The sequence below is a fragment of the Cervus canadensis genome, chromosome 14, assembly GCF_019320065.1.
Source record: "Cervus canadensis isolate Bull #8, Minnesota chromosome 14, ASM1932006v1, whole genome shotgun sequence".
Taxonomy (NCBI): domain Eukaryota; kingdom Metazoa; phylum Chordata; class Mammalia; order Artiodactyla; family Cervidae; genus Cervus; species Cervus canadensis.
The window spans coordinates 6034539-6061324 of NC_057399.1; the positions used below are offsets into that span (position 1 = coordinate 6034539).

A 26786-nucleotide genomic window follows, 5' to 3' on the forward strand; every position below is an offset into this window, starting at 1 on the left:
ACCCGGCTTACATGTCCATCACTATCTCCTGGAGTTTGTTCAAGTTCTTGTGCATTAAACACCAACCTTTGTCCGCAAAGTGATGTTTCTGCTTTAATATGCTATCTAGGTTTGCCATAGCTTTCCTTCCAAGAAGCAAGCATCTTCTGATTTTGTGGCTACAGTCACCATCTGCAGTGATTTTGGAGCCCAATGTATTTAGTGTATTTTAATTTATTGGGTCAACTTTTTGGGTATTCATAGTGTCCTGTCTATGGCAAGTGGAAACTGTTAGCTGACCCCTAGGTCCTTTTTTGTTTCTGACAAGAATGAGACTAATCATTTTTATGTGGAGTTTATAATATTAAGAGATAAAGCTTTGTTAACCAACACAATAATGACTAGACATCTGATTGGTATGAGGCTTTCAAATCCTAATTAAAACTTAATTTATAACAGTATTCATGATTAGTCTGAAATGCATTCCATAGGTAATCTCGTGAGTTTCTATAGTATTTTCTTAGACTGCAACTGTTTACATGTCTGAAGTTACTTGAAGGCATTGCTTTTAAGAAAGCTTACAAGTCTGTTCTCTACATCTGCAGCTCCATTCTTTCCCTACAAATAGGTTCAACAATACTATTTTTCTAGATTCCATATATGTGCATCAATATATGATATTTTTCTCTTTCTGACTTACTTCCCTCTGCACAACAGGTTCTTGGTTCATCCACCTCACTACAACAAATTTGTTCCTTTTTATGGCTGAGTAATAGTCCATTGTGTATATGTAGCACATCTTGTTCATCCATTCATCTTCTGGTGGACATCTGTGTTAGCAGGTGAAAGAGAGGGTAGGATGAATTACAAACGTAGGATTGATGTGTATATATACAGTATCATGTGTGAAACAGATGTGTGTAAGTGTTAGTCACTCAGTCATGTCCGACTCTTTGCAACCCCTTGGACTGTAGCCTGCCATGCTCCTCTGTCCATGGAATTCTCCAGGCAAGAATACTGTAGAGGGTTGCCATTTCCTTCTCCAGTGTAAAGCAAATACCTGGTGGGAAACTGCTATATAACACAGGAAGCCCAGCCTGGTGTTCTGTGATGATCTAGAGGTGTGGGGTGGGATGGGGGATGGAGGCTCAAAGGGAGGATGTGTGTATGTATATATAATGTACATATATATATTATATAATATATGTTTATAAATATTTATATAATATATATTTATATATCTATAGCAAATATATATATATATAATACATATACATATATTAGAACCAAGCATATTGGTTGGTTCTAGAACCAACCAAGCATATAATATCTATACATATATAGATATTATATCTATCTATATAATTATGGCCGATTTGTGCTGTTGTGAGGCAGAAACCAACACAATATTGTAAAACAGTTATCCTCTAATTAAAAAATAAATTAAAAAAGAAAAGTAAGGTTACTACTGGGCTTTGTGCCATCTAGGTCCTCTGTAGCTCCTCTTGAACATTTCGGTCATAATTATTAAAGGTTAGTTGGGACTTCCCAGGCGGCATTAGTGGTAGAGAACCTGCCTGCAATGCTGGCGACATGCAGGAGACACAGGTTTGGTCCCTGCGTTGGGAAGATTCCCTGGAGGAGGCAATGGCAACCCACCCCAGTATTCTTGCCTGGAGAGTTCCGTGGACAAAGGATCCTGGCAGGCTACAGTCCATAGCGTCACAAAAGAATTGGACACGACTGAGAAGCTAAGCAGCAGCAGCAGTTGAATAAATAGCATCCCGACCTGTGTCTTCTTGATCGGACCCTCATTGCTTCCTTCCCTTCCTTACTTTCTGGGACAAAACGTCCCAGCCCATTTTCCTCCATTTCCTGCCCACAACTAGGATCAGTCATTTCTTCAAGGATCCTTAGTTCCACTGAGTGGAGAATCCAGTTCAGAGACCACATTGAGAGTTAGATGTGCCTGTGTGATTGGTGTGGAATTGTTTCCAGTCCTTCTCAGTGAACAGAGCTGAAAATTTGTATTTTAGAAAGTGAGGGAAAAAAAATTCCCGATCCACCTTGCCGTTTCCAATTCAAATTGAAAATCCTCTGTTTATTTTGTTAACTTTGTGTTTAGATTTCTTTTTATATGTAGATCTTTGAGGCAAACCTACTTTCTTTATAACAGGAACATACTTTCAAACTTGTGTACTTGAAAATAATGTGAATGTAAAAAAAGTTTCAGAGTTAAAGAGGTCTATTCTATTTACAGTGCTGATTACAAGGTTTATTATTATTTTTTCCAGGTTTATATTTATTTTTGTCTATGGCACTTGGCTTGCAGGATCCTAGTTCCCCAACCAGGGATTGAACCCAGCCCCTGGCAATGGAAGCTTAGCATCCTAGCCACTGGACTGCAGTGAATTCCAAATTACATGGTTTCGATTATATGGAATCAATAAAGTTTGGTTTACCTGTTATGTCTTGGACTGAGAGATGTTTGTTGTCCTATTTTTGGTATGTTTCAGTCCTTTTCTTCTTCATTTACTACAGTTTCTACCTTATAAAAGTTGCTTCTCTGTAGATTGCAGTCTTTGTCATTATAATGTCCTTTTGGCTTTCTTTAACTTTTTAGCTTGTTTCCCCCTCATCCTGCCATATTTTATATTAAAATAGGAACTTCTGCTTTCTTACTGCTTGAGTTTCCCTGGTGTATCTATGCTTCTTCTTTAATCCTTAATCTTTGTGTCTTTTTGACTGTGGTATATGTCATACCACAGAGAGTTAGATTGGATTCATTCTGTTCAGTTCAGTTCAGTCGCTCAGTCGTGTCCGACTGTTTGCGACCCCATGAACCGGAGCATGCCAGGCCTCCCTGTCCATCACCAACACCTGGAGTTCACCCAAACTCATGTCCATTGAGTCGGTGATGCCATCCAACCATCTCATCCTCTGTCGTCCCCTTCTCCTCCTGCCCCCAATCCCTCCCAGCATCAGGGTCTTTTCCAATAAGTCAGCTCTTGACATGAGGTGGCCAAAGTATTGGAGTTTCAGCTTCAGCATCAGTCCTTCCAATGAACACCCAGGACTGATCTCCTTTACGATGGACTGGTTGGATCTCCTTGTAGTCCAAAGGACTCTCCAGAGTCTTCTCCAACACCACAGTTCAAAAGCATCAATTTTTCGGCGCTCAACTTTCTTCACAGTCTAACTCTCACATCCATACATGACCACTGGAAAAACCATAGCCTTGACTAGATGGACCTTTGTTGGCAAAGTAATGTCTCTGCTTTTTAATATGCTGCCTAGGTTGGTCATAACTTTCCTTCCAAGGGTAAGATCTTTTAATTTCATGGCTGCAGTCACCATCTGCAGTGATTTTGGAGCCCCCAAAATAAAGTCTGACACTGTTTCCATTGTTTCCTCCCATCTATCTGCCATGAAGTGATGGGACTGGATGCCATGACTCTTAGTTTTTCTGAATGTTGAGCTTTTAAGTCAACTTTTTCACTCTGGCCACAGGACTGGAAAAGGTCAGTTTTCACTCCAATTCCAAAGAAAGGCAATGCCAAAGAATGTTCAAACTATTGCACAATTGCACTCATCTCACATGCTAGTAAAGTAATGCTTAAAATTCTCCAAGCCAGGCTTCAGTAATATGTGAACCATGAACTTCCAGATGTTCAAGCTGGTTTTAGAAAAGGCAGAAGAACCAGAGATCAAATTGCCAACATCCCCTGGATCATCAAAAAAGCAAGAGAGTTCCAGAAAACATCTATTTCTGCTTTATTGACTATGCCAAAGCCTTTGACTGTGTGGATCACAGTAAACTGTGGAAAATTTTGAAAGAGATGGGAATACCAGACCACCTGACCTGCCTCTTGAGAAACCTGTATGCAGGTCAGGCAGCAACAGTTCGAACTGGACATGGAACAACAGACTGGCTCCAAATAGGAAAAGGAGTATGTCAAGGCTGTATACTGTCACCCTGCTTATTTAACTTATATGCAGAGTACATCATTAGAAACGCTGGGCTGGATGAAGCACAAGCTGGAATCAAGATTTCTGGGAGAAATATCAATAACCTCAGATGTGCAGATGACACCACCCTTATGGCAGAAAGCGAAGAAGAACTAAAGAGCCTCTTGATGAAAGGGAAAGAGGAGAGTGAAAAACTTGGCTTAAATAGTTGATCTGAATTTTCTTCTTTTAACAGATTTCTTTATTGTTTGATCTCAGCTATGACATGCTGATTTATTATTTACTTACTGTATCTAGTAAATCTTTCACTGTGTGATTCATTTTCTTTTCTCTTTGTAATCTTTGGCATTTCATATGGTTTGTGGTTTTCTTTTGTTGTTGTTGTTCTACTAGTTACCTTTACTCTAATATTGTATATAATATCTGAAGGTTCTTTTTTTTTTTTTTGTTAATGCCTAATTCTGCTCTTTTCTCAGCAGCACTAATTATCTACAATCATTTCCTTTTTATTGCCTCTCCTCAGTGTCTAAATCTAGATGAAAGTGAAAGTGTTAGTTGCTCAGTCCTGTCTGACTCTTCATGACCCCATGGGCTGTAACCTCTGTCCCTGGAATTCTCCAGGCAAGAATACTGGAGTGGGTAGCTATTCCCTTTCCAGGGGAATCTTCCCAACCCAGGGAACAAATCCAGGTCTCCCACATTGCAAGCAGATTCTTTACCTTCTGAGCCACCTTTTCAAATGCAGGTGGTATTGTTTTAATCCTAGTTAATGCCTGAGGGAATTTATTCTGCTTTCTGCTTACTTTCTGTATTTGTTTGTTGTGTTATTTCTGCATTGTCTGACCATATGACATTTACATATCCTTTATCCTTACAGACAGTCTCTGGCTGTTTGATCTCAGATATGGTTTGTGGCCAAGCTAATCTAAACATCTCTTGGTTTTCTGAAGCTCATTCTCTAGTAGGGTTCCTTAGAAAGACTTGGGAAAATTAATCTATGAATTCTAGAATGTTTATAACCTTTTTTTTTGAAAGCCTTCATACTTGAAGCACAGCTTGGTTGGATGTAAAATCTTTTGCTCATGTTTTAATTTCTAACAGATCTTTTACACTGTTCTTCTATTGTTTTCTGGCACAAAATGTTTGTGATTCAAAGTGTAACTTAGGTTTATTTGTTTTTCATTTGCATGTACTGTTGTTTTTCAGTTGCTAAGTCATGTCCAACTCCTTGCGACCCCATGAACTCCAGCACACCAGGCTTCCCTGTCCTTCACTATCTCCCAGAGTTTGCTCAAACTCATGTCCATTGAATCAGTGATACCATCAAACCATTTCATCCTCTTTCGCCTCTTCTCCTGGCTTCAATCTTTCCCAGGATCAGGGTGTTTTCCAATGAGTTGGCTGTTTGCATCAGGTGGCCAAAGTATTGGAGCTTTAGCATCAGTCCTTCCAATGAATATTCAGGGTTGATTTCCTTTAGGATTGACTGGTTTGATCTCCTTGCTGTCCAAGGGTCTCTCAAGAGTCTTCTCCAGCACCACAGTTTGAAAGCATCAATTGTTGGGCACTCAGCCTCTTTATGGTCCAGCTCTCACATCCATACATGACTGCTAGAAAAACCATAGCTTGGATTATATGGACCTTGGTTGGCAAAGTGATGTTGCTTTTCATCTTTTAAAAACTACAACTGTTTTATTGGAAATGTTCCAGTCTTAATGGTCCTCGATTGGTTTTCTGAGCTTATTGTTGTTCAGTCGCTCAGTCATGTCTGACTCTTTGCAACCCCATGGACTGCAGCATGCCAGACTTTCACTATCTCCCAGAGCTTGCTCAAACTCATGTCCATTGAGTTGGTGATGCCATCCAACCATCTTGTCCTCTGTCGTCTCCTTCTCCTCCTGCCTTCAGTCTTTCCCAGCATCAGTCTTTTCTAATAAATCAGATCTTTGTTGCCAAAGTAATGTCTGCTTTTGAATATGCTGTCAGGTTTGCCACAGCTTTTCTTCCAAGGAGCAAGCATCTTTTAATTTCATTGGCTGCAGTCACCATCTGCAGTGATTTTGGAGCCCAAGAAAATAAAGTCTGTCACTGTTTCCATTGTTTCCCCATCTATTTGCAATGAAGTGATGGGACTGGATGCCATGCTTTTAGCTTTCTGAATGTTGAGTTTTAAGTCAGCCTTTTCACTCTCCTCTTTCACTTTCATCAAGAGGCTTTTTAGTTCCTCTTCACTTTCTGCCAGAAAGGTGGTGTCATCTGCATATCTAAGGTTATTGATATTTCTCCCGGAAATCTTGATTCCAGCTTGTGCTTCATCAGCCTGGTATTTTGCATGATGTACTCCGCATAGAAGTTAAATAAGCAGGATGACAATATACAACCTTGACATACTCCTTTCCCAATTTGGAACCAGTCCATTGTTCCATGTCTGGTTCTAACTGTTGCTTCTTAACCTGCACACAGATTTCTCAGGAGGCAGGTAAGGTGGTCTGGTATTCCCATCTCTTTAAATATTTTCCACAGTTTGTTGTGATCCACACAGTCAAAGGCTTTGGCAAGTCAATAAAGCAGAACTAGATGTTTTTCTGGAGCTCTCTTCCTTTTTTGATGATCTGATGGTTGTTGGCAATTTGATCTCTGGTTCCTCTGCCTTTTCTAAATCCAGTTTGAACATCTAAAAGTTCTCAGTTCACGTACTGTTGTAGCCTGGCTTGGAGAATTTTGAGCATTACTTTGCTAGCATGTGAGATGAGTGCAATTGTACAGTAGTTTGAGCATTCTTTGACATTGCCTTTTTTGGGGATTGGAATGAAAACTGATCTTTCCCAGTCCTGTGGCCACTGCTGAGTTTTCCAGATTTGCTGGCATCTTGAGTGTAGCGCTTTCACAGAATCATCTTTTAGGATTTGAAAGAGCTCAGCTGGAATTCCATTGCCTCCACTAGCTTTGTTCATAGTGATGCTTCTTAAGGCCCACTTGACTTCACACTCCAGGATGGAGTCTGGCTCTAGTTGGGTGATCACACCATCATGGTTATCTGGGTCATTAAGATCTTTCTGTATAGTTCTTCTGTGATTTCTTGCCATGTCTTCTTAATATCTTCTGCTTTTGTTGGGTCCATACCATTTCTGTCCTTTATTGTGCCCATCTTTGCATGAAATGTTCCCTTGGTATCTCTAATTTTCTCAAAGAGATTTATAGTTCTTAGCTACAGCCCCTTTAACATGTAGATTCAGGTATTTCTTTGAAGATTTTCTTAAATATAGCTTTATGTCTTTGGTGTCTTTCATTTTTTGGAGGTTAGGCATTCTTCTTTTGGAACTGATGTTAAATCTTCATTAAATTTCTGTTGTTTCAAATCTTTGGTAGACTCCTCAGTCTCTCTTTATTTATGCTATTAATTTCACTCTCCTCCCTTCCAGCCTCGGTTTCTCTTCCTGGACTTCCCATGTCTCTGTTTGCTTCTTTGTTTTTTCTAATTCTGCCTTTGTTTCTGAGATATTTTTTCTTTCTTTCATTTTCTTCTCTTTTCATTCTTGAGTTTTCAGCTCTGTTTTCATCTCATCACATTTCACATCAATCCAACTATCTTCTTTTTTTAATTTTTAATTTTTTTGGAGTATGGTTAATTTACAATGTTGTGTTAGTTTCTGGTATAGCAAAGTGACTCAGTTTTATATATAAATATATACACACATACATCATGCATATGCACACACATGCATACACACACACACACACACACACACACATAGATAGATAGATATAAAAAGGTGTTTTTTTGTTTGTTTGTTTTGTTTTTTAACCACTGGTACCACCTGAGAAGCCCAGAGTGTTAGTCATTCAGTTGTGTCCAACTCCTTGTGACCCTGTGGACTATATCCTGCTAGGTTCCTCTGTTCATGGGATTCATGAGGGAAGAATACTAGAGTGAGTTTCCATTTCCTTCTCCAAGGGATCTTCCCAACCCAGGGGTTGATCCTGGGTCTTCTGCATTGCAGGTGGACTCTATACCACCTGAGCTACCAGGGAAGCCCGTGTGTGTGTGTGTGTGTGTGTGTGTGTGTGTGTGTAAATCCTTTCTCACATTGTTTTCCATTATTGTTTATCATAAGATATTGAATATAGTTCTCTGCGCTCTACAGTAGGACTTTATTGTTCAAACTGATTCCTTTCTGAGCTGTTTTAATTTTGACTTGCATGATTCTTTCAAGTTTAGATTGTTTTTACATTTCTTTCAGCTCATTTGGGAATCTGTTGCCATTGTCATCCACTTTGTGGCCACATTTGTGGGATGTTGTCATCATCTCTGGGAATTTTATTTGGTTCATTTAAATCTTTATCCTTGCAGGATCTCTGTATAGGGTTTTATTGTAATCTGGTTTTATTTTCCACATACAAATTAGCCATTCTCTTGGGAAGTTCCTCTGTAGGGTTCTCTTCTGTGTTATTACTGTGATGGATTAAAACATACCTCTTTATATCTGTGATGACTTCTCTATCAGGGAGAGCCTGATTCACAGGAGCTTCTGCTTCTAACTCTGTGTTGTCTAGAGTCTGAGGGTCTTTCCTTCCAGAAAAGTGAGTCTACCTTTCCAGGTGCTTGTCCAGCATGTCCTGAGGTCCAGGTCAGACACCCCCTTCTCTGGTGTCAGAAGCTTTTGTCTTCCTGGGATCCATGGTGTTTCTTTTTGGATTGCACTAGCAGCAGGTTCTTTTCTTTCCTTTTTTTTTTAGTAAGGTGAGGGAAAGGGAACTGGAAAGACTGAGTCTCTGTCTTTCCAAGAGGGCATATTTCAGAGCATTTCTGAGATACTGCAGAGAGAGATCTAGGGCAGACGACTGCCTCAGCATCCTTTGAATTCTGGGGCCCCTCACTAGTTTCCTATGGTTTCCTTGCTCTTGTCCTCAGCTTGGAGCCTTTGAGGGAATCTTTGACTTTCACTGACTGTTTGCAGAGTTGAGGCTTTTGTTCCTGTTTCGTAAAGGATGGGTTCCTTTTGGGGGTGAATACTTGCTGGTTTCTGAGTTGCATCTCATAGCACCGTCCACACTCTCCTTCTTATTCCCTACCAACTCTTCATTCCTGCTGATCCCATAACCCTGCTGCACCTGATGTAGTTTCCACTAACCCTGCTCTGGGGTTCCTGGTCACCAGTTTTGTAAGATAACATCCAGGTTGTGTGTGGATTTTCTTTTGTGAGCCTATGTATTTTGTCTGGGCTGTGATTTAACAAAACCGTGCTGTTGCCGTGTTTTTAGCATTAGAAACCCCAGTATATTTTAAAACAAGAATATAGTAGAAATGTTAGTTTTCAGACGTCACATCCTATGGCTTTTCATTATTTCCAGTAGAATAGCAGTATCTGAATGTTAGGATCTGGAGCCAAACTGTTTCTTGCCAACAATTCTGGACAAAAAAAAAAAAAGCATGGGCACAGAGCTTGGATGTGTGTAACCAGTTCTACATGATTTGGGTCTAGAATAAGACTAAGAAAAACTGACTTGTCCTTCCTGTTTTAGGGATTATCTAGAAAGTTAAGCTACTCTTGAGATTACCTTGTTAGTTTCTCTTTGTAATGTGCCTGACAGATGGGTCACCTTATCTAGACCTTGACCAACTAATAGACATCACGTTGGCAATAGAAACTCAAGAGAAGGGCCTTTTTTTTTTTTTTTTTTTATGGTAGGAGAATTCTTTTATTGTTCTGGCTCTTGTAACACAGAACCATAAAGTATAAAGTTCCTGTTCTCCCCAAAGTGGGGAATCTTCTCTAAATATACCCAGGCTGTTGGAAGTAGACTCGCTCCTCTGAGAAAGAGAGGTCAAATGGTGAGAACTCCATGTGGCAGAGACGTAAGTTAGTGTGGATTCAATTCTCTGATTCGAAGGAAAGCTGAGCCTCTAATAACTAAGTATGAAGCCGTGCACTTGTCTATCTAGCCTTGTTCTTTACAGCAGAGACTTGTGCTGTCCATGGAGCTCTGGTTCCTGTGAAATCAGTTTATGAGGCGCTCAGAGGTATTGGTGAAGCACTGGAGAATTACTGGGCTCTTTGTTCAGTGCCTGTTGGGGTAACGCATGGCATCTCTGAGGCCAGGGTTGTAACAGCAGAGTTTTCCAGTGGCTGGTGGAGTCATCCATGAGCACTTTCAAACAGCTGCTCATCAGGTTGGTTTTGCTCCCACGCGCAGCAAGAAAAACACGCCGAGGTGCCTAGGTTTGCAGTGGAAGAGGGATTATTCAAAAGGCCGCCAGGCAAGGAAACTGAAAAACAAGCCTCAGATCCGCCTCCCAAAGGCAATCTTCTTCAGGTATTCACTGGATGAGGAATAAGCAGAGGAGCCTGGCCAGGCTATAGGCCATGGGGTTGCAGAGTGGGACACGACTGAGCGACTGCACGCAAGGCCTGGGGCATGGGGAGTCTAGAGAAGGGCCTTTTATGTTACCATAAAAGGGAAGGATCTAAGAATTTGTTATTGATGGGATAAAAAGAGAGTTTTGGAAATCTAAAGGTGGTCAAAATCAATTCCTTTATCTCTTAAAATTAAAAAGAAGGAATCTAATCAAGTGGATAAAAACTCATAAAGAGATAATTGTGAGAAAACCATCTGTGGAGAAAGAATGGAGGCTTCAGGGGAGCCCACACATGCTGATTTTTCCCAACTCTCAACCCAAGACAGAGACAGTTATGTTTCAGGCCACTCACAAAATCTCAGACTGACTGATGACCTTTAAGCTGCAAATGGAAGGGATGACTTAGGTCTAAGCAGTGCAGTAACTGCACATCCTGGAGTTTGGAACAGGGCCAGCCAAGACCTACTGCTACTAGACAGCTCAATTCATAGCAAGCCGCTTGGAGGAATATTTGCTCTTGTTCTTAACTACTGTCCGCCTGCAAGTGATAAAACCAGCTCTAAGCCCAATGATGTACCCTGGCATCTGTCTGCATCTCTCAGCATGACACTAAGTATTTTCTCAGTGTTCTTCCAAGACCCCAAGAATCTTTCCCAGTGTTTGCCTATTTTTTCTTGTTTTCCATCAACGTGTGGAAGGTCACTAGACTTTTAAGGCAAGTTAAGGGCGGTTGCTCCTGCAGGGGCCACTCTGAGCTCTCTCCCAGAAGCCAGCTGGGCTTTCTGTGAAAGAATGGCTAGGGAGGGAGTGTTCTTATGTTCCTGGCTTGGAGAAATTATATTGCATTTTTCCATCTGTGCCAATCTCCTGAGGCTGTGGATTGGAAATTCTGCTATAATAATTGAGTGATCCTCAAATTCTGTTAATTTTATATCATTCTTAAAATGAGAAAGTTACCAATCATTGATAATTCAACACTAAAATGAATTCACAATTAGGCTAACATACACTTAAAATTGCATCTACTGCTGTCACATAACCCTAAATAGAAAAAACAAAGTTTCGTTTGGCATATTTATAGAAAAGAAGAAAAAAACCTTTCAGCTCTGAAACACCTCTGATTCTATTAGGACATGGGCCCTATTGCTAATGTGGAGACATTAAGATGTCCAATTTGCTCAGCAGGTGATATGAAACTAAAGTCACATTGATTGGGCTTCCTTGATGCTTCAGTGGTAGAGAATCCATCTGCCAGCGCAGGAGACAGAGGTTCAATCCCTGCTCTGGGAAGATCCCACATGAATGCGGAGCAATTAAGCCTGTGCTCTAGAGTCCAGGAGCCACAACTACTGAAGCCAGAGCCTCCTTGAGACTTTGCTCCACAACTAGAGAAACCACCGCTATGAGAAGCTCACATACTGCAACTAGAGAATGGTCCTGGCTTGCTGCAACTAGAGAAAAGACTGCGGCAACAAAGACCCAGCACAGCGAAAAGAAAATATTAAACAAAAATCACATTTATCATGAAACACCAAGTTTGTCTCCAACTGTAGAGAACTCAGAAAACACACAGTAGATTCTGAAAGAGAATGTACTTCTTATGTAGCCTTACATTTTTGTCTACCTGGGTGCAGAGCTCCAGAGAAATGGACTAGCACACCATGCTGGGATTGTCTCTGCCTGAGAAAATAAATGACAGCTCAAGTTTCATACACTCAGAGGATGACAAATCAGCTCTGAACAGCTGCTCCATTTACAGATCTGGTTCAGACAGAAAGAGGTTGAACGGTAGGGATGGTACTGGCACGGTTGCTGAAAAAGCAGTAAGACCAGTCCTCTGCAGATTACTCCACTGCCAGCGCAGGTTGTGGAGGTGAGAACACTGGCCATCACTCTCCCGAGAGAAGGAGCCAGACCCCGGCTTCCCGCTCTGTCTCAGTAGCCAAGCTTGCATAGAATTTGTTTGAAAGAGACGGCATCGTATTATCAGATAATGCACACCCTAGTGTCAAGCTTCCTTTCCTGGAAGCGGTTATGGGGAAATCTAAAGACCTCATGTACCATGAGAGTATCAGAAGAAAGAGAGAGAGTGAAAGCAAGCCAGGAGCAGCTGGAGCCGAGCGGGAGAGCTGGAACGGCTCCGGGGGCCTGTCTGTGTGAAGATGCCACCATTCAGGATGACTTGAATCTTGAGCGAGGAGTTTAAATAGCAGCAGAAGGAGTTCGGCATTGAAATGAATTTTTAAAATAAAGGTTTTTTTTTTTAAAAAAAGTTTTGCACAATGGCGAGATGACAAACGGCTGTGCCAAGACTGGCACATTGAGGACAGCTGGAAGACACCTGAGTGGGAAAGACGCGCCTGGCTGTTTGACGTCTTTCAGTCCTTTCTGTATGTGAAGATGTGAGATTCTGCAAAACTCTTTTTTTTTTTTTTTATAGTGAAGGAGTACTATAAATGGCTATAGCGAATTCATGAATTCTAAGGAGGGGGAGGAGTAAGAAGGTGAAAAATAATAGGAAATTCTGTTTTGTCCATTTAGCATTTTGACACAAAAAGAGACACTCACTTCCTCTGTGCCTGGTTTAAGAAGAGCTTTCTGATTTAAACCCATTCTCACCCAGATTCTCTGGCACAATATCATGGAAAGTGCATTGCTTCTATATGAAGAGCACCAAGAGATGCTCAACTTGCTATGACTCAAAATCCCATTTATTCTCTCAGGGCCTCCTGTCGCCTCCTCACTCCACCCACTACCCTGGTGACCGGAGGACAGAATGATGCCTCCATCAGAGGTGACTTTAATCTCTTCTTGCCTTTGGAGTAGGAAGCTGGCAGGGGGAGTTTGGAAATTGTTCACACAGAGGATTTTTGCTTTTGGAGGTTTTTCTTCTCCTTAGGATGTTAGAAGAGAAGGTTTCCTATCTTGCCGGACTATGGTTTGGAATATGGTCCTGTCAGTCCATCGGAATCAGTCACCTGAGATTCATCACTCATACCATCTCTTCCCTGGCAGGCTTCCCAGAGGGACAGACTCTGTAGACTGGCCAGGGGGTGGTGTGGAGACCCTTCCCATGTGGTGAGGTGGGCCAGAGTCTGGCTTCCTGTGGGGGCCTGCAAACAGCCATGCATGCAGAGGTGACACGGTGTCAGGATCCTCCATTTCTTTGTTGCTTATTCACTTAGTAAGCATTTATTGAGCATATACTATATGTGGACTGTGGTGCTGGAAAAGACTCTTGAGAGTCCCTTGGACTGCAAGGAGATTAAACTAGTCCATCCTAAATGAAGTCAACCTGAATATTCATTGGAAGGACTGATGCTGAAGCTGAAGCCCCAATACTTTGGCCACCTGATGCGAAGAGCAGACTCATTGGAAAAGACCTTGATGCTGGGAAAGATTTAAGGGCAGGAGGAGAAGGGGACGACAGAGGATGAGATGGTCGGATGGCATCACTGACTCAATGGACATGAGTTTGAGCAAGCTCTGGGAGACAGTGAAGTGACAGGGAAGCTTGGTGTGCTGCAGTCCATGGTGTTGCAAAGAGTCGGACATGACTTAGTGACTGAACAACAAAATATGCCAAACCCTGCTTCTAGCTGCTGAAGCGCAGTCATAATTTAACAAATCAACAGAATCCCTTTGCCCTGGAACTCTAGATAGACGAGAAACACAAGAAATAAGTAGATGGCAGAGCTTGCTGCATAGCGAGGGATGCTGGTGAGAAGGAGAGAGCAGGGCAGGGGGTTAAGAGCAGATGAGGTGGGCGACCCCTGTGGGCATTGCTGCATCATGACAGGGGGACAGCCGGGGAGGCCCCCGGAGAAGACAGTGCTTTTGAGGAAGTGCCTGGAGGAAGTGAGGGAAGCACCTTGGGGTCTAAGGTGGGGGAGCAGCAGGTGACAGGGCCCTGAGGTGGGCTTGTGCCCAGCCTGACGAGGAGCAGCACTGAGTCCTGGAGAAAGGAAGCTGGGGGCCGCAAGGAAGGGATGAGCTCGGAGGGGCACGACAGGGGCTGGGTCGCTCAGGTTCAGTGAGGACTGTGACCCCGGGGGAGCGGGAGGCTGTTGGAAGGTCCTGAGCGAGGCCGTGGCCTGATCTCCCACCTCAGTGGAGAATGAGCCTCAGGAAGGAGGGTGGAAGCAGAGGGATGAGCTTGGAGACACAGGTCAGGGAAACGAGTGGCAGTTTATATGCTGTTTATGGTCTGTAATGCACACATCCTTTCCGAGCTGGGTTCCAATGACCAGCACCTGAAACTGCCTCGGCACTTCACTGTTTACTTGGGGTTGGGCTGGCACGGACGAGCAGGGGAAGCCGTTCCAAGTACAAGCGAATAAGACAGCAAGCTACCTGCTTCCTGCCGCAGGGCGCCCACCAAGGCTTCTATGTTTTCGTTGCTGGAGCGCTGTGGTTCCTTGCTACCACTGTCTTAAAGCATGCGCGCGCGCGCGCGCGCACACACACACACACAGAGTGTGTGTTCCCCTTTTCACTTTCTTATCAAAACAGCGAGTGATCTATTACATTTATGTAGGAGTGTGGCCCATGCGGAAAATTAAAGTTTATAGGGAATAAAATAGCCTTTTCATATACTGGATTGGACCCTGAAACAGAAAAGGGACATTAGGGAAAAGTAAAACTGGTGAAATCTGAATAAAGTCTGCAGTTGAGTTCATTTGAGTTCATCTGTGTACTCTGTGCTCTGTGCCCAGCCGTGTCTGACTCTTTGCCACCACATGGACTGCAGCTTTGCCAGGCTCCTCTGTCATGGGATTCTCCAGGCAAGAATACTGGTGAGGGTTGCCATGCCCCACTCCAGGGGACCTTCCCGACTCAGGGATCAAACCTGCGTCTCTTGTCTCCAGCATTGGCAGGCAGGTTCTTAGACACTAGTGCCACCTGGGAAGCCCAGCAGTACTAATCACTGGGCTTAAATGTGCCGTGGTTAACGTCACAAACATGTGATGCTAACAATAGGAGCAGATGAAAGATGTACATCAGACTTCTGTACCTTCTTTGGCAAATTTTCTGTACATTTAAAATCATTCCAAAATAAAGTAATAAACAAAAGCACCCCACTCAGAGGGAAAAGAAAAACATGAGTGAAACCTTTGAATTTCTTTCATCGATGAAATGGGTCCGCAGATATATTCTGCACATTTAGAATTTTTATCTACCATTAAGAAGTAAGTTGCTATTATGCAATATAGAGCTAGACAATGGTCTTTCCTTTGAGACAACAGGTCTTTCCTGTTCTTCACTTCATTTCGATTAAACTACATTGCAAATATTGGGTTTTCCATGTTATGGAAAAACTGAAACAAACTTTTTGGCCGAATCCGTGCTCGCCCCCTGCATTAAACGTCCAGGCATGACTCTTGCTCTTCTCTGCTTGGGAGATGGGTATTTTTCAGTAGGATTCACACCCTAAACCCTGTCATTTGTTGATTTCCCTTCCCTCTGCCTTCCCCCCATCTTGAGTCTTCATCCTTGCTGTATGTCACCCCCTCACTGAATAAATGTCACTAAATGTAACTGGTCCTAGAACTACCTACTTTGCCACCTTCTTCTTTTCTTAAACCTAAACATGACCTTTCTTGGTTTGCTGTTCTGAAGCTTTGGGGAAAGAAATTTGCCATTATAAAAAAAAAAAAATTCTGACATTCTCCATGTCTGATTATATAGACCGAGAATGATGATCTCAAATGTCTCTAGGGCCCAGGCCAACCATGTGGCGATATGAGACAGCTGAGACTAACAGACAATAGATAACCAGTGGGAATCTGCCCTGTGATGCAGGGGGCTCAAACCCGGTGCTCTGTGACAGCCTGGAGGGGCGGGAGGGAGGTTCTCGAGGGAGGGGACGTGTGTATACCCATGGCTGATGGATGGCAGAAACTAACACAATACTGTGAAGCAACTAACCCCCAATTAAAAATAAAATTAAAAAAACTCAAAAAAACCCCACCCCAAAACAAAGAGTAATAGATACAGAAACTGGCATTGCCTACCTGATTTTAAGATGGTTCTCATTTGGTTTTTCCTGCGAAGTTGTATCTTTTCTAGAACCTCAGGGAAATTTCAAATCTGTTTCCAAGTAAGATGCTTCCCCCCTCCCAAGGTGCTTTATAAATGCAAGTTATTATTTAGTCAGGAAATGTGGGAAAATGTGATCAGTTGTGCTTTAGGTAGTAATGGGAAGGAATAAAAAATTATGACTCCACAGAGGGAGAAGATGGATGAGATTTTAACCCAGCTGTGAATCAACAGTGATACTGGGAGGTCTGGGAGGATATTCTTGGTCACTAAGGCAGGACCATTTTTAGATCATTATAGAAAGATGACAGACATAACCTCAACCAAAAAAACTCAGGGAAGAAACTTACCTACTTATTGGGGAACAAATTCTTACGTCTTACAATGGGTTAGACATTGCTCTCTCTGGAGTCTACCTTAAATTTCTGCGGCTGTAAATTAAGTCCCTGGTAGATAACAAAAAGAATACTAGCAGCGTAATATTATTAATATCCCAGGGATGCATTAATGAAATGTTTAAGATGCACTGGAAAGAAAGTGAAAGTGTTAGTTGCTCAGTTATGTCTGACTCTTTGTGACCCCATGGACTATAGCCCACCAGGCTCCTCTGTCCATGGAATTCTCTAGGCAAGAATACTGGAGTGGGTTGCCATTCCTTTCTCCAAAGAATCTTCCCAACCCTAGGATCAAACCTGGGTCTCCCGCATTGCAGGCAGATTCTTTACCATCTGAGCCCCTGGAAAGCCCCAAGATGCTCCGGATGAAAGACCAAAGTACTCACTGACTTAAGCATCCATGGTCAGGACCACATGATGTAGGAAAACATTAGGAGATGGAGCATGTGGTGCTGGTCTTGGCTCCATCCTTCTTGCCGGTGGTATCCCAGGTCTATAGAGAACGGCATCTCTTTGGGCCTCTCAGCGAAACAAGCAGCACCCGGGTAACTCCCTGAAGGAGTCTCCCCGGGGAGACTGGACTCACTCCAGGACGCTCCCCCTCGCCCCTCCACCCCCCTTGCTGCACACAGGCCTCCCCTGCTTTCAGAGCTCCGCCAAGTCACAGATGCTAAGCAGGTAAAGACACAGTCTCCCCACACCACAAAGCCAAGGACAACGATGGATTGACTCCTCCACGAGGCGAGACAGTCTGCATTTGGCTTCCGGAAGCCCAGAGCCTTGGAATGGCGAGAACATCCTGCCCAGTCCTCTGCCATGAGCAGATGAGACCACAGGCTAAATCCACACCATTCCATTTGAATCCCTGCTCTAGCATGCTCTGTCCTAAGGGAACAAGTAGGGCTGAATGGAACTGAACCCATCACAAGAGTCCTTTACATGTCCAAAGATACATGCTTTGTATTTGCCAACGGAGGCTTTCCAGTTCTTTCCATTTTAGATCATGAAATAAACTTAAAAAGTAGCACTCGGAAGTGGGAAGGTTAGTCCTGATTTAAGGAGCCAATGGGGCTTCCCTGGTGACTCAGCTGGTAAAGAACCCTCCTGGCAATTTGGGAGATACAAGAGAGGCTGGTTCGATCCCTTGGTCAGGAAGATCCCCTGGAGAAGGAAATGACAACCCACTCCAGTGTTCTTGCCTGGAAAATCCCATGGACAGAGGAGCCTGGAGGGCTACAGTCTAGGCGGTTGCTAGAAGTTGGACACGACTGGGCAACCAAACCTCCACCAAGGAACCGTGAGGTTCCACACGTGTCTCTGTGCTGGGTATTCTGGAAAAGTCTCTCCTTGTGATTCTGCCTGTCATACCTGGTTACAAAAACTGCCAAGCCCCTGGACATCTTATCCTTGCTCTGACAAATAGCAACCAGGCCATTCGAGGAGGAGGGAGGGATTTTATCGTGGACATCACAGCATGTTTATGTACACAGCAGCACCAGAGACATTTTCATTCTCTGTCAGCGCTTATGGCAGTTTCACCAATCTCAAATCAAAATATTTTCCAGGTGCCTTTAAAAAAAAAATTTTCAGAGTCAACAGTGGCCAGGGGCTCCAGGGGTGAGCTCACTGCCCGTCCCCAGCAGCTCCTAGAGAGGCTGAACAGACGCTTCTCAGAGATGGCTTCAGCTGACCTTCACTGACCGCTGAGCCCCCATCCCACCCCTGCTGGGGACGGGGGACACAGTCTTTGTTTTCCCCTGGGGGCGGGGGAGCCGGGCGCCTCACCTCCCCCCAGGCTGCGGGCGGGGGCTCCACCGGAGGGTAGTACTTGGGCACGTCCCAGGCCACGGCTGCCATGAACCACTTGAAGTCCTTGCACTTGAGCTGTCTGCGCAGCTCCTTCTGCGCCGAGAGGTCCCCGGGGGACAGGTGCCGGTACTCCGGGCGCCGCTGGTAAATGTACTCGGCGAACTCGTCCATCCAGGTCTCTGCCACCCGCTTCAGGTTCTGCACAGGACAGAGGAGTGTCAGTGATGGGCTCGTGTCCCCGTGGCGCAGCCCACTTGCCCTCCAGATGGAAAAAAAAAGAAAAGGAATTAGACAACCTCAGGCGGCTCTGGTGGTGAGTTTCCCTCACTGCCAGAGGTGTGAGACGGTTAGCCTGAGGCCATGCATGCCTTTCTGCTTCTGGCATGGGGTTCGACTGCTAATTGGAGAGCTCAAATAAATGGGGCAGAGACAGTGAAACCCCGTGGACAAGCTGATCAGCTTTCTCATCCCTGCTGTTATTGCCCAGTGATGAATTCTTGGTTTCTCACCCAGAATCACAGGAGTTGCAGCTGGAGGTAACAATGTTGCTCTTAGGCATCTGATTGCTTAAACTGGTTCAGGGAACAAGGAGGGATCTTGGCAAGAGTGAGGAGGAACCAGCTGTTGTTCTCCCAGTCACAGTGAGAGAGCCCAGCAGGACTGAAACAAAGACCCTGGGTTCTGATGGTGCTTTGTACACACGGAAGCCCAGGAGAACTGAGCAATTCTCGGCACAGTGAAGTCAGCTAAGGGGGCACCAAGGGCCTCTGCAGGTGGAGCCACGGGGGCAGAAAGCGGGGAGACTGGCCCCTTAGAGGAAGGAGCGTGGGGGCTCAGGGGAGGAGGCGCAGCGCTTTTGCCAGTTTTGAGGTTAAACAGGTAACTTCTATGCTCTGGGTCTCAGATTCCTCCCCTGAAAAAGGGACATAGAGTCATCTGTCCCTCCATCATGGGAGTGGTGGCAGGATTAAGTAACACCTGGGTTTCAGTAGTCTCGCCTGGGAAATCCCATGGACAGAGGAGCCTGGTGGGCTGCAGTCCATGGGCTCACAACAGAGTCTGAGTGACTAACACTTTCACTTTTCACTTGCCTTATTTTAAACACCCAACTGGTGTGAATATTGACCCTTTCCAGCTTCTCGTTTGCACTGAGAAGATAAAATGAGCAGAAAGGCTGGGAACTCTACTAAGACCCAGAGACAAGTGACTCAAGTAACTAGGAATGTTTAGGAAAACTGTTTATCTTAAAAATTGCTACATGGTCCTGAATGAGACCTGACACCGTGCCTAGAGGGTTTGAAGACAGAGTCTCCAGGTACCTTATTCCTAGTGGAATTGTACCCTTTTTTTGTTTTCCCACTATGCTCACCTCCAGCCTCCCTGGAGGGCCTCTCTGCCATCTGACCTCATTCCCAACACTTGCTACCTCATACTCCCTGGTCTCCTTGGTTGGCATGAGTAGGGCTCAATTAGTCGACAAGAGCCAGAGAAGACATGATGCCATAAAGACTACTCTGATTTCTTTCTTTTTTTTTTAAGGTTTTTTTTTTTGATGTGCACCATTTTTAAAGTCTTTATTGAATTTGTTACAATACTACTTCTGTTTTAAGTTTTTTGTTCACGAAGCATGTGGGCACTTAACTCCCTGAAAGAAGCCATTGTTAGTTGCTCAGTCATGTCTGACTCTTTGCCGCCCCATGGACTAGGTAGCCCATCAGGCTCTTCTGTCCATGGGATTCTCCAGGCAAGAATACTGGAGTGGGTAGCCATTCCCTTCTGCAGGGGATCTTCCTGACCCAGTGATCAAACCAGGATCTCCTGCATTGCAGGTGGATTCTTTACCACTGAGCCACCTAGGAAACCCTTTTATTAAGTGGATGCATGGCTTAGAAATTCTGACAGCTTGCAAGAAAGATGTGTCACTAAGAAATCTGTTTGACTTGGGTAAATAAACACTTTTAGACTATAAATTCTGTGAATTTAGGGGTAGGTATTGTTTTTGTTTTAAATTAAAAGGCCCTTGTACATGTGTGTGCTCATCTGAGCTTGCTAACTGTGGAGTTAATAAAAGACCATATATAAAATGAACATGAGTAAACTCTTAGCTCATGCATATATCTGTTAATAAAGGCATTGAAATAGAAACAGTAGTTTAAAAAACACTGCTGCTAAAGGGTAGATAGATGTTTGCTGCTTTGGGTTTTTGAAATAGAAATAGGAATTCTTGTGAAAACTCAAAGAGGAATTGACCAGTTCAGATGTGTTCAATTGGGAATGGCTGTAAGGGTCAGGATGAACATTTGCCAGAAACAGCAGCATGAATAAGTGAAAGAGGCAGGCGATGGCAGGTTGGAAGATGGTCAGCAACGTCAGGGAGGCTGCAGGGTCATTGACCTGGGAACCAGGCAGGTCGCTTTTGCATTATCACATCCTTTTCAATTGGAAATACTTGGTTGCAGGTTAGGTTTGCTGCTTTCCCAAACACTCCAAAGAAATCCAGAAGATCATGGACATACTCCAGGGATAAGGTCAAATCATCGAGCCCTTTTTGATTACCTTTTCAGGAGATGGGAAAAGAGAACCAGCACAATAATTGCAAAAACTAATGGCCAGTGTCTCTCTAGCAATGGGTGTTATGTAACCATTTAGACAAACATATGAATCCCGACTGTTCTCTAATGTTCCGATGCCTTGTCAGACAGCCTCCGCTGGAGACGCTCTCTTCTGAGTGCAGTTTCCCATCAGGAGGAACCTTTCTGAAGTGTCAACTATTGTAGACAAGGAACAGTCTAGAACAGTCCAGGTGATGGGTGAAATCATGTCATTCTGAAGGCATCATTCTGAAAATAACAAGACACCATGTGACCCTTACACTGTCGTTTTGAATTTGTACTTAGTTTTGGGGAAAACATTGGAATCTCAGCTGAGAAATATTTTAAGCAGTTGCAAGAAGCATTTCATTGGCCTTTCGTAGATTGTGGAATAAGTTCACCCACTGCAGAAAATGGAATAATCACATATACGTTTGAGCTCATCAGAATATTTGCATAGAAGCACATGTATTTAGGAGGCTTCCCTGGTGGTGGCGCAGTGGTAAAGAATCCACCTGCCAATGCAGGAGATGCAAGAGACGGGGGTTCGATCCCTGAGTAGGGAAGATCCCCTGGGGGAGGGCATGGCAACCCATGTTAGTATTCTTGCCTGTGGAGAACCCGGTAGACAGAGGAGCCTGGTGGGCTATAGTCCATGGAGTCCCATGAGTCAGATACAATGGGGTGCACACACACGCACACACACACACACCTACTTTCAAACACATGGAGGTGATGGAGTAGAAGCAAAGTGGCATTTCTCACTTAACATCGTTGGGAACACATGGACAGAATGGTGAAACTTACATCCCAAAACACATCTTGCCCAAGATGGTAATGAAGAGAATAGGGAATCAATGTGAGTGGGCCCATCTGTCCTGAGATTACATAAGCCTTGATGATGGTGCTAATATGTTAAAAATTAGTTATGAACAGGAAGAAGGAGGACAGTATGGAGACTGAGTAATCTATGCATGCCATCATTCTTTCCCAAACTCTCAGGAGTTGGATGTAAAGGTCGCTTATGTATGTGGGGCCACAGTGATGCTTGGAAAGATTGAGGGCAGGAGAAGAAGGGGGCAACAGAGGTCAAGGTGGTTGGATGGCATCACCTACTCAATGGATATGAGCCTGAGCAAATTCCAGGAGATAGTGAAGGACAGGGAAGCCTGGTGTGCTGCAGTCCATGGGGTTGCAGAGTCAGACTGAACAACAAGGTGTTAGGTGGGATTCTTGGTTTTTGAGATGTAAGTGAAATTGTGTTAATGCCAAATGATGCATTCCTGTCTTAGAAATTTGCATGGCTTCCCAGGTAAGCCAATTCACACGTTCATGCTTCACTTTGATGTCCTGTTCTGGGATCCCTCCTTCCTTCCTGTCATCCTGCCCAGGCTTGCTCTCTGCCCTGGCCATGTGAGCTTCATGGGTCACACACGCACTCTTCCTCACCTTTCAGACATGTATCTGAGAGATCGCGGTTCTAGACTTGGCAAATGTGAGGCAGAGGCAGAGACGTAGCTGCCAGTAGTAGGATGGAAGCTTGGACTTGTTTCATATTCTTTTTATTGTTTTAAAAAATATACATATTTGTTTATTTGGCTGGAATTGGTCTTAATAGGAAAAGGAGTATGTCAAGGCTGTTATTGTCACCCTGCTTATTTAACTTATATACAGAGTACATCATGAGAAATGCTGGGCTGGAAGAAGCACAAGCTGGAATCAAGATTGCTGGGAGAAATATCAATAACCTCAGATATGCAGATGACACCACCCTTATGGCAGAAAGTGAAGAGGAAGTAAAAAGCCTCTTGATGAAAGTGAAAGAGGAGAGTGAAAAAGTTAGCTTAAAGCTCAACATTCAGAAAACTAAGATCATGGCATCTGGTCCCATCACTTCATGGCAAATAGATGGAAACAGTGGAAACAGTGGCAGACTTTATTTTCTTGGGCTCCAAAATCATTGCAGATGGTGACTGCAGCCATGAAATTAAAAGACGGTTACTCCTTGGAAGGAAAGTTATGACCAACCTAGATAGCATATTAAAAAGCAGAGACATTACTTTGCCAACAAAGGTCCGTCTGGTCAAGGTTATGTTTTTTCCAGTGGTCATGTATGGATGTGAGAGTTGGACTGTGAAGAAAGCTGAGCGCCGAAGAATTGATGCTTTTGAACTATGGTGTTTGAGAAGACTCTTGAGAGTCCCTTGGACTGCAAGGAGATCCAAACAGAAGTGTTCATTGGAAGGACTGATGCTGAAGCTGAAACTCCAATACTTTGGCCACCTGATGCGAAGAGTTGACTCACTGGAAAAGACCCTGATGCTGGGAGGGATTGGGGGCAGGAGGAGAAGGGGACGACAGAGGATGAGATGGCTGGATGGCATCACTGACTTGATGGATATGAGTTTGAGTAAACTCCGGGTGTTGGTGATGGACAGGGAGGCCTGGCATGCTGCAATTTATGGGGTCACAAAGAGTCGGACACGACTGAGCGACTCAACTGAACGGAACTGGTCTTAATTGTTGCATGTGGGATCTAGTTCCCTGGCCAGGGGTTGAACCCAGGCCCCCTTCGTTGGGAGCGTGGAATCTTAGCCACTGGGCCACCAGGGAAGTCCCTTCCTCCGCATGCTTTAGCTCCTCTAGATAATTTCGTCCTGGACAAGATTTCCTCCCTGTGCTTTGCCCTCCTGCTGTGGGCTGTTTCCAGAACTCCGCTTGTGTCTCCTTTGCAGACAGAATATGGCATTTCTTCCTACTTTTACTACTGAGCATGTCGGCTTTCTCACTTCTCACTGTCTGTCTTTGTTTATCCTGTTTATTTCCTTTCCAGAATCAACAAGTCCTTTCTCGGTGTTTTGTCTAACAGAGGTCCTTCTCCCACAAGAAATCACACAGCCAGCTCTTGAGTTTCGTGCCCCTTCCTTTTGGTTGGGTAAGGGTTGGCTGCCCATCATCAAAGACATTCCACAGCAGGTCCCTAACTGTCCTCCCCAGTTTTATTCTCCTGCATGGAACTCTACTCCGGAGAGCTGCTCTGGTCCTTGCCCCTGTCTTTAATTAAATGAGGAGGCCACTAGACAGAGGTGGCTCTGATGCCTCGGTGGTCTGTGTGAGCCAACTGAAATGTGGCCTGTAAACGCCTCCAGTTTACAGAATCAACGCCTCATCAAAGCCTGCGCACCACGACCAACCAACCGGCTTTCAGCTGCCGCCCGTCAGTTTCTTTCCTGGGCTTCTGCTCTTTCTCTGCTCCATTTAAGTCTTTCCCCAGCTCCCGTGGGTGGGCCCCTCCTAACCCCTTTCCATCTGGCGCTGCCTGATTGGAACTGATTTTTGCTCAGCTAAACTCTTTAGAAAAATTATTCATTAATTTTTGGGCTGAGCTGGGTCTGTGTTGCTGTGTGGATTTTTCCCTAGTTGCGGTACACAGGCTTCTCATTGCAGTGGCTTCTCTTGTTGTGGAGCACAGGCCGCAGGACGCACAGGGGTTCAGTGGTTGCAGCTCCCGGGCTCTGGAGCACAGGTTCAGTGGTTGCGGCTCATGGGCTTATTTGCTTCTCTGCATGCGGAATCTTCCCGGGTCAGGTATCAAACCTGTGTCTCCTGCACTGGCAGGGAGGTTCTTTACCCCTGATCCACCAGGGAAGCCCTCAGATAAACTCTTACACATTTTAATTTATCTCAGTTTGTCTTTTTACACATAGAAACTGCTAATACAAAAAAATGTGTCCGGAATTCAGATTTCACCAGGCGCTTTGTGTTTTTGTTGGCAGCCCTCCTCCCGATACTCATAATCTTCACATACTGTGTGCTCTGTGAATGTTTTTAAGTTGATTATGTGGTGGTGTCTGCAGAGTCTGGTCTGTCTTGATGCTGTTGCCAGAACAGAGTGAATGCTTTGCTTTGGTGGAAGTCATTCTAGACAGACTCCAAGTTCTCTGCAAGAGAAGCCTGCTATCACACAGCGGTGATCTAAATGTGCTTCCCAATCCCACTGCTTTTCTGATGGGGGTCGGGCTGGGGTCCTGCTGGCCCTCTGTCAGTGGCTTCAGATAACAGCAGTGGGTTAGGAGGGTCCCCTGGAGAAGGGAACAGCTGCCCACTCCATGAAAACCTCTGGGACCCACCTTGAGTGGGTTGGATCCCCTCCCTCAATGCCCCCTTGTCCACAGTACACTCGGAGCCGGGGTGGAGCCCAACCCTGAGGTCCAGAGACAGAGAGCTCCACCTACTTATTTTTCAGACTCAAGTTAACCAACAAGTTAATTCAAGTCAGCCATGTGGCGCCCTGACCTCTCGCTGTCAAGGAGCACTGCCGTTATCTGAAAGCGCTAGTTGCTCAGTCGTGTCCCATGCTTTGTGACCCCGTGGACTGTAGTCTGCCAGGCTCCTCTGTCCATGGGATTCTCCAGACCAGAACACTGGAGTGGGTTGTCATTTCCTTCTCATCCTTGTTGAATGACATGTGAAATAAAAGCTGTCATTTGGAGCACCATCTGTGCATACGACATTGAGAGCCTCCAGGTTTTTTATGTCACCCAGTGGTTCCTTGTGTAACAACACGCTCCCCCCGCCCCACCATTCAACACAAAGTGCTGTTCATCCCTTCCTTCTCTGTGTTGCTCAAACATTTATTTTTTTAAATATTTATTTGTTTGCACTGGGTCTTTTGGGGCTCTGATAGTAAAGAATCTGCCTGCAAGGCAGGAGGCCCAGGTTTGATCCCTGGGTTGGGAAGATCCCCTGGAGAAGGAAATGGCAACCCACTCCAGTATTCTTGCCTGGAGAATCCTTTGGAGTCCATGGGATCACAAGGTGTTGGACAAGATTGAGAGACTAACACTTTTCACTTTCAGTGGGCCTTTAGTTGTGGCATGTGGGATCTAGTTCCCTGACCAAGGGTCAAACCTGGGCCCCCTGCATTGGGAACATGGGATTTTAGCCACTGGACCGCCAGGGAGACCCCTGCTCAAATATTTATTTACTCACTTAAAACAGTCAGCCCTGTATTAGAGGTCTTTAGAATTCAAGTCTTGTTTTTAGTGTGCTCTCCAGGACTACATCTTTCCTTAATTCTAATGCTCATCAGGTCTTGGAATTGATATTTTCCCAGGAACACTCAATCACATTGCTTTCTCAGTTCATAAGAACAGATTTCAGCTTTGACTGATCATCTTCATTGTGAAGCATGAGGAAAGTAGATATTTCTGTTACACTTGCTGCTTCAGAACCAAATGCCATAAGTCTATCCACTAATTATTATTATTATTATTATTGTTGTTTTTTTGCCAGCAACAGTTTAGACCCTATGGCTGCCTCATCCTGAAAACTCGATCCCTATTCAGTTTCTGAACATACTGTTTGGGGGCTGATTATTTCTCTGGCCGAGAAGCTGTCCCACACATGTGAATTACCTGGGCCACCTCACCTCACATGTTTCTATTTCTTAATGGTGGGTGCAATCCTGTGTGCCCACTGGTGGGACCCCCGATGCAAAGGCTGTGCTAGTGCCTATATTAATCTAGTACATTATGGTGGGTTTAGTGATAGGTTTCTCTTTCACTTGCTATTTTTTTTCCCAGAAACTTCTGGATAGCCAGCAAAGCCAGCCTCACCCAGAAGGAGTTTATTTGTCACAGTCAC

The 26786-nt window shown here is 44.4% G+C and overlaps 1 protein-coding gene across 1 annotated transcript in view; it reads right to left on the reverse strand.

Annotated features, from left to right (window-relative positions):
- Positions 1–26786, reverse strand: part of GALNTL6 (polypeptide N-acetylgalactosaminyltransferase like 6) — a 909229-nt gene that overhangs the window by 56208 nt on the left and 826235 nt on the right. Inside the window, exon 8 of the mRNA XM_043487121.1 lies at positions 18526–18747. Coding sequence (XP_043343056.1) covers positions 18526–18747 — 222 coding nt within the window. The remainder of the gene's footprint in view (positions 1–18525; positions 18748–26786) is intronic.